We start from the raw sequence: 12527 nt of genomic DNA, 5'->3' as shown, positions 1-12527 counted from the left end.
GAATTGAATTGAATCAGATTTACGTGGGAAAGGAGATGTGAGAAAATCTCTTCCGATGATCAGCTTTGTGTTAGCTTTCAAAATTTAGCTTGTAGCAGACATGTACATTCCACCATGACGTCCACTGATCCACTGGTGAAAAGGACGCTTGGATCCTCTCTTTCATCTCAAACTGCTGCATGCAACGAAGACGGTGCAGGAAGTGCTTAAGATTGAAGACTGTCAGTGTCTTTTGTGTTGTCACATTTGTGTTGTCACATTTCTGAAAAGGTTTCTTCAGCCGTCATCTGTACTTCTTTTTCTTGGATAAGAAGCGAAACGTCCGACACCTTCAAAGAAGTACGGACGACGGCTGAAGAAACCTTTTCATCGATGGACCACTCCTGTACCACTGAGAGCTTACACAGACGTGTTGTCACATTTGTTATTGTGTCTTTGACTTCAAGGTGGCACCGTGAGAGTGGCTGCCTTTACAGCAGCTTCTGTATTTTGTTTTTGCTGCTGTGAAATGTAAATTTCTCCACTGTGAGACAAATAAAGGCTCATCTAATCTACCGGTTATCTAATTTAAATTCCAGATCCAATTTTCATTCATCGTCTCAGCATTGCTTGTTAAATATAAAAAAACATTTATTGAAAACTCACACAATTGCCCGTGGCATTGATTAATATTTAAGTCATGTGGTTCAAGGAAGAATGATTCTTGCAGAAGTGCCTTCAGCAGATACATTTATTAATGCTCTGGTAGCAAAACGATCTCTAAAGTGACATTTGAAACATCTAAACACAAAGCAAACCATTTGGTTAAAGTTTTCCTTGTTTCAGAAGTGGTAACACTTTGCACCAATAAAGAAATGTATTCTGCAACTAGCGCTCCTCTCCTACCTCCTTTTACATCCCGCCACATCCAAGCAAGAGCATGCATGTCTACTCTGTAATTATTTGAAATAAATCCAGTGCCGGGAATGCTTGGGAATTCGATTCAAATACATTACGATGTGCTATGTATCGTTTTTTTTTTGTACGTGAATTTACATGCGAGTAAACAAATAGCTTCAGTGGTCTCACGCACATCAAGACAAAGAGGAGTACACAGGTGACCTAAGAGCTATGAAAATAGATTCCACAAATATACTGTACATATGGAGACAAAAAATATATATACATTTACAACTATTATAGACATATAATACATCTGTGATATATCATCTAAACGGGTATCACGTGTTTGCGAATCTCCAAGACAACATTTTGTTTCCAAATACAAATATTGTGGTGGTGGGCAGTTTGGTGAGTTGAAAACCATTTGATGTTATATATTGTTTGGTTTTAGATATCTGTTGGAAATAGCAGCAGAGAAACATTTTAAAACAGATGGTTAACAATGTACTGTGGCATAAAGTGCTTAGTAATAAACATTTTGTACCGTATGATACATGAAAAAAAATTCACATCCGACAAGGGAAATGCTGTATTTGGGAAGGTCCAAACAAGGGATGTGCACTGGACTACTTTCATAGCTCAAATAAATCGCAGGTATCAAACTCAAGGCCCGCGGGCAAGATCTGGCCCATTACATCATTTTATATGGCCGGTGAAAGCAGCTCAAGCGTGTTAACTTCCATGATGCTTTCAAAATTGTGTCCCAAAATTTGTGCGCACGTGTGTGTGTACGTGTACTTACAAACATTTGTATATTTAATACACTGATGTTAAAAATGGGTGATTTCAGCACCACAATAGTAAAATGTTTAAATTTGACTGTTGTTTTTGTTTCCACAACAGTCCTTTTTGTATTCATCACTTACATGCAAGACACACAAATGTACCATATTTTCTGGTGTATAAAGCGCAACAAAAAGCCTTGATTTTCTTCAAAAGATGACCCAGCGCCTTATACGCAGGTGCGCCTTATACGCAGGTGCGCCTTATATGTGGAGCTTCAACAGGTCTCGCAACCTTATATTTGGAAAACTTTTTTCAGTCATTGAAGGTGTGCCTTATAGTCCGGAAAATACAGTACTTTTCTTTTTATAGCCTATAAAGTGTTTCAAGTGAGATACTATTATGTTTGTATGACTATAGTTATTGCATTATATATATATATATATATATATTCTTCAACAAATGTAAACCCTGTCAATGTAAAACATTGTCTTATAAATGTAGAATGGGGGGAAAAAAAAAATATATATTTTTAAAGCATGCTGTGCAAGAGTCAACAGGTTTTAACAGTTGTGCAAGTCTGTTAAGGAATAAGTGTGAATTCTGTGCTGTTTGTGGACTCTTCCAGTGGAGTTGAAGTCCTCCGGACGTAAATGTTACATGTCTTTAAAATCTAGTCAAAATATTCATTTCCAGAAAATCTACCAAATTGGGACAAATCTAAACATTTAGGTGATAGAAAATACAAAGTTTCTCAAACCCCCAAAAATAAAGTACCCCAACTAGGATATATTACATCTTAAAGCAAGACATCGATCCACCAAAGAGAAGCAAGTCAAATAATGCCATTCGTGTTTTGAATGGAGTTAGCTGCATCCCCGCGACCCGACGCCGGATAAGCGGAAAAAGATGGATGGATGGATGGATGAAGTTAGTTGTCATATTAAAGGAGCAAAAAACAGTAATCAATGATTCCCCCCCCCCCCTGCTTTGCTTCAATGCGACGATGCCGTCATTCCTGATCAACACCCATCTTTTCCGGAACGCTTCACACAACTGCTTCATCTTACAAGGAAACACATCCCTATAATCAGCAACGGAGCTTTTTAGCGCACAACAAAAGAGTCGGAGAGGCATTCCTCTCAAGTTAGTTTAGGCTCTACAGTGCACATTTTTTTTCTTCCCTAACATCAACACACGACTTATCTAAAATGAAGTCATTAAAATAAATAAATAAATAAATAAATAAAAATAAAAGCAATTGTGCTTGTCGGTACACATCTGTAAAGAAATGTTTATTCTCCTAAGAGTGGATTGCAGAGACCCTGGCACCTTAAATAAACCTGTCGAGGGTTCTGTGACCTCCAGAAGAGGAATGTGCGTATGACACTAATAAATAATAGATGAGCTATCTGAGGCTATTTACAGAAAACTATTTACAAAGGGTGAACCAAACGCTCTCCACAAAGCTAACAAATTGTTTTTAAATACAAAGCTCTGTACATCACCTGTAACGCGACATTTGAATTTACAAAATATGGTGTGTTTTAGATATGGAGTGGAGAATAAATAAATGAAGACAAAGCGTCCCATTGCCTCAACGCTATTAAATCTGAATTTTGAATCATGTAATACAAGCCAGAATATGCTCAGATAACGATAAGTGAGACGATGTCTCAGCTGCTGAGCAAACAAACGACGTGCTTCAGAGCAGATGGCACGTTATCGACTTGGAATCACATCAGTGCCCCGATGCTCAACTCCAACCTTCCAGTCATGTCAAACGTTTGCCTACAGAATGCTTGGAGATATTGTCAAAGGAGAAAAATACAAATTCTACCAGAGCAAATATTTGCAGGTGTGGCCACTTTCATTTTTGAAATCGTCAATATCGATACGTTCCGATCTGTCCACTTTTAATCTTCACCTGTAACCCGATAACCCGATAGGCTGTCCACTGTAAAACGGTTCATAAATACAATTTGTCAATAAATAAATAAATACAGGTGTGATCCACCCCCCGACCCCCTCCACTTAAAAATGCAGGCTTGTGAAGGTTATCGGAAAATAAGTCTTCTTGTTTCAATTTCCACTTTTTCTTCTCATTCCGGTGCATTGCCACATATTTCACCTTCAAATGCCACCACGTGGCATTCGAAGGTGCGTAACTTAGTCATCCCTGCAGGTGGGCAGGTTGACAAAGGTGAAGATGTTGTATTCGATGAGGCAAGAGAAACACAGGAAGACGGAGTAAAGGAGGAGACACATGAGACCGAGGCGTTTGTCCAGTGTCCACTTGTTGAGGTGAACGCCAATTACCTGCACAGACAGACAAGTTATTAATAAACCATTCACAATACTCTGTTTACTGTAGAGAACTAAAACTGTGGCCCCAGAAACACCTTTTCAAGTATTTTGTATTTGTATATTTTTAAACTCATTCACCAGGGGGCAGAATTTCCTTTTATTCCATGTTAGTGCTTCAAGTGAGATACTATTATGTTTGTATGATCATGTAGCAACTTCACTCGGATGTCATCAAGAGGCAACTACATCAATGACCATCACGAAGGTAAATAAAATGACATTATTATACAGTACAGTTTACAATACAATAGCACATTTATTATACATAAAATAAGGTATATTTTGTGTAGTTTTAAGGCTTACTTTGTAGAAAAATATGTTTTATGGGGACCTGGAAACGGATTATTCTCATTTTTAAAGGTTTCATATGGGAAATTAATGTTTGGAAGACACTATTTTCGCCTTAGACACACTTTCTGGGAACCAATTCACTTCGTAAGCTGAGGTATCACTGTATATGAGAAAATAATGTTTCCTTACTCCAGGTGCTTGGTTCTGTAGTACAGTAAAGTCTCGTTATATCGATATCGGTTATATCGATAGTACTGCTTATTACGATACTATTTCTATGAACGCAAGGAGAAAATGTACATGCCGCAGGATCGGTTATATCGATATTTTTTCCGACTCCCGAGAATATCGATATAACGAGACTTTACTGTATTTGTATGGTATTTAGATGGCTGAGCTCAAGAGTTAAACTGGTAAAACACTCGTTGAAACAGAGCGACAAGCTGGCCACGAAAGCAAGTTACCATAGTGCAAGGGTGAAAAACTCATTTTTTTTGCGGCAGACGACATTGTAGTTACGGTTTCCTCTTGAGGTCCGTTATGAATTTGGGGAAACCATTTGAATGTTTAATCCCCTTCACATATTACATCTAAAGCGCACAACAAATGAATGAATAACTCGTTTTCAAATTTGAAGTAAAAAATAATGACCACTATTATGGTTTACATGGGACAATTTGAAAATTTGGTTCGGAATTGAGCAAGCATCATGGCACTTGACATGTTTGATTTACTTTTGTGGGCCGAATACAATGATGTGGCGGGCCAGATTTGGCACCTATAGTTTAGATAAACACTCACCGTCAGAAAAACAGATGCCAACAGGAGCCCGACAGAAAAAATCAGTCCTTTGCTATATAATTTGATCTGCAACACAGTAACATGCTTGTTTTACTACAAGCAGAAAGAACATAAATCTGACAATTGTTCAACATTTATCAGCAGTGACTAACGCTATCACGTATAATTGATTACCTGCATTACTGTATGAAAATCAAACAATCCCTAAACATAGCAACACTATTATAATATAGATCAACAAATATCGAATGATTTGAGAAAATGTCTGGATCACCGTAACGCCTGTGTTGTGTTTTCCGTTCACTGGCATGACAAAAATAAAAGAATACAATTCAAAAGTAACGATAGCACGTTTTTGGCTTACATTTAAAGAAGCAGGAACATTGAAATAAATAAATAAATAAATAAATAAATAAATAAATAAATAAAGAAAGAAAGAAAGAAAGAAAGAAAGAAAGAAAGAAAGAAAGAAAGAAAGAAAGAAAGAAAGAAAGAAAGAAAGAAAGAAAGAAACAATTGAAGCCATTACCTAAGCATATTGCTGCCACGCTTTTTTGACTTTTAAAATGGATAGAAGTGATATGATAGAACACCCTTAAGTTTGAAAATAAACACAGATATAGTGCTAAAAAAAACTAACTCATCAAACAAGGAAAAGCGCCTTTTGAGTTTTCGGAAAAAGCCAGCATCAAAACAAACCAAAAATAACTGCGCTATTTTCACTTATTCCTATTGGACAGCTACCTGCAGAACCACCTCCAAATCACCCTCAGGAAAACGAGGGATTTGGTTGCTGCAGGAAACGTTTGAACGGATGAACATCCGGTGTACCAAAATAGAGAGGGTGACATCTTCCAAGCACCTGGCTGTTCTTATCCACAATAAACCAAAATGGTCTCACAACACAGACACTCTGATCAGGAAGGGGCAGAGCCTTCAGACTTCTTAAGACATTCTATGATAACTCTGTGATGGACTCAGCTATTCATTACAGCATAGTTTGCTGGTCGGGCAGCATCTCAGCCCATGTCAGAGATCGACTGGACCGACTGCGCTGGAGGAGGTGGGCAACAGCAAACGGCTATGAAGGACAGACCCTCTGACCTCCTCCAGGCCTGACAAGAACTGGTCAGCTCCTTCAGCCAGAGACTGATGCACTCGCGCTGCAAAAGGAGAGGTACCGCCGCTCATTCCTGCCGACTGGTGTCAGGTTGTTGAATAGACGGTCCTATTGTATCTTTGGAAACATTTTTATTTTTGCTGCTTACATCAGAGCCGTAGTTTATAGCAAGCGTCTTCAGGGCCCAGGGGAGGCCAAGGCCCACCAAGATGTCAAAGACATTACTACCGATGGAGTTGGACACCGCCATGTCTCCCATTCCTGCACAAAAGTAAAGGGAGAAATTTGTAAGGTGACCAAAAAACGCACGGTACGAAACAGTAGTGGTGGGCCGTCAGAGCCTGCAGAGTCTGCTGGCCTAAAAATAACTGAATCGCAGACTAATGTGAATTACATACATTCTTATGAAATAAATCCAAATTGTCTTTCAGCTTCCTTTCATTCCTTTTACCTTGTTGTTCTGCTTTCAAATGTGTGTTTTCGTATTTAAGCATTTGACCAATCACATTTCCGCCATCATTTGTTACCAGCGTCTGATATTTACTTGGACACCTTCACAATCAGTTCTGCAGGCTTTGGAGCATAAAAATCAATGGCAATGAAACAGTTCCGTTAACCAGTCAGAATTTGAGTTGGCAACCCGAGGCGCTGGAAACATCAGAGTTTTTGCAAATTGCGATTGGCTAGTCACCACCCAATCACCGTATCACTAACCGCGAGTGCTAAGCGCATACGAGCCAGAGCTCGCACACTGATTTAATAGCGGTTTCGTCAACCCACAATGGCCGAAGTAGGAGAAGAAATGTATTTGGTTGCAGACATACTGTGCAAGCCATGTCCAATACGGACTTTTCAAGAATAGGTGGACATCATTAAGAATGGTTGAACAGCTACAAAGCCAGAAAAAATAGCAAATAATCATGCTATTTTCTGAGGTTATCATAAATTCCCATGTTCATAGTAAAAATTCGAACAGTTTAATGACAGTATTTCGTAAATTTACGTCTGTGTAAGCTCTCAGTCGTCAGCAAACTAAAGTCTTACTGGGCCTAAACTACCAGTAAGACTTTAGTTTCCTGACAAAGTTTCTTGGATAAGAAGCGAAATGTCCGACACCTTCAAAGAAGTACAGATGACGGGTGAAGAAACCTTTTCATCGATTTCTTGTTTCTTCAAATCACAAGTTTGTTTTTCTGGCCAACAACATCCTCTCGTGGATGTGTAGTTAATCACACCACACTCTCAGCTGTGATGTGATTCAGACATAGCACTACTGAAGGCCTAAGAGTGACATGCACAGCCTGCCACTGCAAAACTGGTTAGAGAGACATCGTGAGCAGTTCAGTAAGAGGTTCAAAAGGTGAGGCTGGCGACGTCACATGTCTCACTGATGTCCCAAAGAAAGGATGACATGTCAAGAGCACAAAGTGAAGCGGAGTGATGGAAAAGGCGCCTGTTTCCACAAGCCCAGAAAAACAGACCTGTTGAAATATTTATTGACAGGAGCCAAAAAAAGCACAGATCAAATGATTGTTGAGAGATCCCCGTTGAGTCGTCTCCTTTCACCACCACTTGCTTTTTCACAAAGATGTAACGACCAGAGAATGGCAATTTGTGTGTGCGTGTGTGTGTGTGTGTGTGTGTGTGTGTGTGTGTGTGTGTGTGTGTGTGTGTGTGTGTGTGTGTGTGTGTGTGTGTGTGTGTGTGTGTGTTGACTACCTTGTCTTGCCACAATGAGGCTGGCCATACAATCAGGGACGCTGGTCCCAGCTGCCAGGAAGGTGATGCCCATGATGACGTCGGGGATGCCGAGAGTGAAGCCAATCACTGTTACCTAGGAAACAAACATTTTTTTTCCTGTTGATACAACTAGACAGCTACGTTTCCTTTGGGTGAATTTTTGATGAAATCTAAAAATACAAGATTACTAAAGAATTCAATTGAATCCTTGAATTAAGACTGGAACCTGATGATCGGATAAGCAATGTGCTAACTGCTGTCCCTGACAGGGTTAAATTGCATTTGAATCAATATGAACTGATGCTGCAATTGAGCGGAGTAGATTTGATTGTTGAAATGTAGAATGTGAAGTTGGAAACATTTGAACGGATCAACACACGTAGGAAGAAAAGGGGAGTATAAAGTATATCTTAATGTATACATATACAGTACAGTGATACCTCAGCTTACGAACGCTTTAGTTTACGAAACTTTCCCTTTAAGAACATTAAATTTACGAGAATATAATCTTGGCATACAAACTAGTTTTTGGGAAACACGCAGAGCGCCACAATGGCTGGCGGATTAGTTTTCGGCGGAAGAACACCAAACCCCATGGTTGAACAGCGCCACGGTGGCTGGCGGACTAGTTTTCACCACCCATTTTCTCTCAGTGTACTCAGTGCAGACGTGGTTTGTTATCGGGTGGATACTTTTGTTTTTTTTGGGACAAAAAAAGACCCCACCTCAGGCTAGTGTCAAGCCACAGAGGACACAAAACAAAATTACGGTCGAGCAGAAGAAGGAGATTATCGAAAAACACAAATAAGGTGCGCGTTTGTCTCACTGCGCGTCCCAGTACCAGTATGCTAAGTCGACCATGGCTGCGTGTGGCTGAGGGTTGTTCTGTGTTGTCAAAGCAATGGTCTCACGCAAGAGAAGAGGTTGAAAATCTTCTGTTGATTTGGATTAACTAAAAGCAGCTAGCATGGGACAGTGTGTGTGAGGGTATTATTGCTGAGAAAACAGATTCTTTACTTACATACAGTGTATTGTTAGTGTTCAAATACCTGACATGTTTCGGCGTATAGTTCCGCCTTCGTCAGGTATTTGAACACCTACAATACGCTGTCTGTAAGTAAATAATCTAAATAATCTAATTAGATATCAAGTAGACAGGATGAATTTAATACAACAAACTTCACAATTTATTTGGAATTTTGCATGGGCATGACTCTGACAATGCTCACCATCCAAACCATGATGTAGGAGAAGGCAGCGATCCAAAGGGTTGAGGAGACAAAGGACAGCATGAACCAGTTCTCCCAGCGAGGTGTGGAACAGTTGGGTACACTAAAGTACAGAACCAGGCACAGGGGCCAGGCCAGCACCCACTTCAATTTGTTGCATATACCGGCTGAAACAAACACACATACACAAAAATATATACATACACCGATGAAAATTGAAGGGCAGTGACAATTTGCTGTCCTTCAACATTATACTCGGGCAAAAATCTGATTTACTTTTATACGTTTGATTTGATCAGATCTAAATTATTGGCTCCCATTTGTGTAATTTTGAACAATGACGACATGACTGCACACTAGAATGGATTTCCAGAAGCAGCTCAATATTTTTGGTCAATGATTCAATAATTGGTATTGTCTTGTTTGAATGGGATAACTACGTGGAAGTGTCGCGTCTTGGAATCGAAGCGGATTTACGTGAGACAGGAGATGTGAGGCAGTCTCTTTTCATCAATGGACGTGACAGCTACGCGTTTGCTTTCAACATTTAGTTTGTAGCAACCGTGTACTTTTAACCAGAATGTCCCTGATCCACTGGTGTAAAAGACACTTTGATCGTCTCCTCTTTCATCTAGAACTGCTTCATACAACAAATAGGGTGCAGAAGGTACTTAACTTGGAATGACTGTGTCTTTTTCACATTTGTTATAACGTTTTTTTTGTTTTGTTGGTGTTTTGACTTCAAGATGGTGCCGTGAGAGTGGCTGCCTTTACAGCAGGTCCTGTATTTTGTTTTTCTACTTCTTCCCTTCATTACCTCTTACTTTCATCACTTTTCTGCTGTGAAATGTAAATTTCTCCACTGTGAGACAAATCAAGGCTAATCCAATCCAATAAGGAACTGTAAACGAAAAAAAGCTAAGAATGTGTTATTTTGTGTAGCAAACCAAGTAAAAAACTTAATTTCCATCAATTCCACTGAATTCATCGAGGGTAGAAGTTCTTAGGCTGTATTTGAGGGGTGAGGTGTAAATAAATATTAATGTGACTAGCGGATATAAAGACAATGGGTTGTTGGAGCTTTTAGTTTGAGTAAGACAAAACAAGAATTCTTTCAGCTACCTGGACACTGGAAGGGCACAAAAGGCCCATCTGCATCCTCCTCTTCTTCTTCCTCGTCATTTTCATTATTCTCATTGTCTTCATTCTCCATCTCATTGCCTGCCTCATGATCCTCACGCTGCGTGTTGAGTCCGCGTTCTGCTCCACTCAGCCCATTTTCTATGGCTCGCTTGCTCGTTCCTTTCACTGGCCCATCTGAGTCACCGTTGGTCAAAGTTCGTGTGTTGATCAGACGTTGTCTCTGTGCGCACATCGTAAATGTCATGTTACATATTACAACAACATGGACTATAGTGATACCTCAGTTTACGAACTTGATTGGTTCCCAGAAAGTGTGTGTAAGGCGAAAAGTTCCTCTGCCAAACATTTATTTCCTACAAGTAACCATTAAAAATTAGAATAATCCGTTCCCAGGAACCCATAAAAAACCCACAATTTTCTACTAAATAAGCCTTAAAACTACACCAAACATACGTCATTTTATGTATAATAAATGTTCTACTGGATTGTAATTAAAGAAATAAACTGTACTGTCTAATAAATCGTTTTATTTACCTTTAATTGTGATAGTCGTTGATGTAGTTGCCTCTTGATGATATCCGAGTGAAATTTCCGTGCTTTCTCCGCGATAATACCCTCACACACACTGTCCCATGCAAGCTGCTTTCCGTTAATCCAAATCAACAGAAGTCCACCAGCCACTGTGGCGCTGTGTGGTTTGGTTCGTCCGCCGAAAACTAGTTCGTATGCCAAGATTAAATTCTCGCAAATGTAATGTTCGCAAGGCAAAAAATTCATGGGCTAAAGTGTTCGTAAGCCAAAGTACCACTGTACTGTACTTTGTATAAACTTCAGAAGGCACATAAGCGGTGGTGAGCACAGTCGTCTGTCGGCACACTTTTGTCATTATTTTTGGTCGGTACACATCGGCCCAGTCCATCAGTTTTATTACTTTCAAGGTGCACTTTTGCAAGAAAAAAAGACCAACACAGCTTTGCTGAGTGGCTTGATTCACTCTAATATTTGAAATGAAATACTCTTCTTCAATAACACACATTGTAACTTGGATATGTGGGCTTTATCATGTGTGCAGGTCGGAGTGAAAATGGAGCCCTACAATTCTATATCCCATATTCATTTGCCACTTCGAAGTGTAAAAAGAACTGGTTGGACAGAGAAAATGTAATCAGAGAGACAGCCAGAGTGGTGTGTGATGGTCTTTGGAACTAGCCACAATATTTCTTACATTGAAAGTAGTAGTGAGTGCGTGTGTGTGTGCGTGTGTGTGTGCGCGCGCCTTTACCTCAGTGATGAGCATTCGGGAGGCCATGGTGAGGCGTGTTCTTGGGGAGAAATGGCTGGTGATCATGATTCTCATACCGGCCTCTGAGAAGGACAGCTGGTGGGGGTACGCCGAAAGCAGCTCATCAACCATCAGCACGGATGTTTTCCTGTGGCGGTTTGCTTTCGGGAACACAAAAAACATGCAGAGTGAATGCATTGTGGTTGCAGTATGCACTCTAATGGTGTGAACTTTAGGATTATTTCTCAACAACCATTCTTGTTATCAGTTAACTCATTCACTGCCATTCCCGAATTTATTTGGGAATTGAAAATATGACGTGGAGCGCCATTCCCAATTTTTTTCGGGTTTTGGTTTTTCATGCAGGGGGTTGCCAATATAGCGCTAGTCAGACCTCTGGCGATGTTTTTCCCTTCCATCAGAGCGCAGCATTTTCCTTTTGTACAGCCGTCCCCACTTGCACCTCATTTTACACTTAGGAATTAACTCTTTTCTTCTGATGAATGAAGAGAGTCTAAGCTTTCTTATGCTGCATTGAACATTTATGTAGTCCTAAAACTCAATATTCTGTGGGTCCTAGAGTTTGAGTAAAAATGACAAAAACACATTTTTGCACATCTGGCAGTGAATGAGTGAAACTACCCCTATTCTTAAATCCCTTATAACACACACAAAATACACCTCAGTTAATGTATTGCGACATACAATGTTTTATACAACTAAAACAATTGGAAGTAACTGCTGTAAAGCAGGTGTGTCAAAGTTATTTTCAAGGGGGCCTGTTAAGGATATTCACTATACGAATAAATTTTAAACGTCTTTTCGATTTCCTTTTGCATCATTTTGTTTTTCTTGGACTTCCTGTCATGTCACATCCCGCCCGCCTTTA

General features: G+C 39.8%; 1 protein-coding gene across 2 annotated transcripts in view; it reads right to left on the bottom strand.

The window, feature by feature from the left end:
* Positions 1–3209: 3209 nt before the first annotated feature.
* The window catches only part of slc24a3 (solute carrier family 24 member 3), a 53425-nt gene continuing 44107 nt past the window's right edge, over positions 3210–12527 (bottom strand). For both annotated transcript variants that reach the window (XM_089012853.1, XM_089012852.1), the window contains exons 11-17: positions 11639–11799; positions 10336–10576; positions 9214–9380; positions 7964–8078; positions 6393–6505; positions 5125–5190; positions 3210–3984 (exon numbers count right to left, since the gene is read on the bottom strand). In XM_089012853.1, the coding sequence (XP_088868979.1) occupies positions 3835–3984; positions 5125–5190; positions 6393–6505; positions 7964–8078; positions 9214–9380; positions 10336–10576; positions 11639–11799 (1013 nt within the window). In that variant the 3' untranslated portion in view covers positions 3210–3834. The remainder of the gene's footprint in view (positions 3985–5124; positions 5191–6392; positions 6506–7963; positions 8079–9213; positions 9381–10335; positions 10577–11638; positions 11800–12527) is intronic.

Source organism: Hippocampus bargibanti, linkage group LG13 (assembly GCF_051943395.1).
Source record: "Hippocampus bargibanti isolate YZ-2025 linkage group LG13, ASM5194339v1, whole genome shotgun sequence".
NCBI lineage: Eukaryota > Metazoa > Chordata > Actinopteri > Syngnathiformes > Syngnathidae > Hippocampus > Hippocampus bargibanti.
The sequence above is the reverse complement of the archived record's forward strand: the minus strand, read 5'-3'. Positions and strand labels throughout refer to the sequence as shown.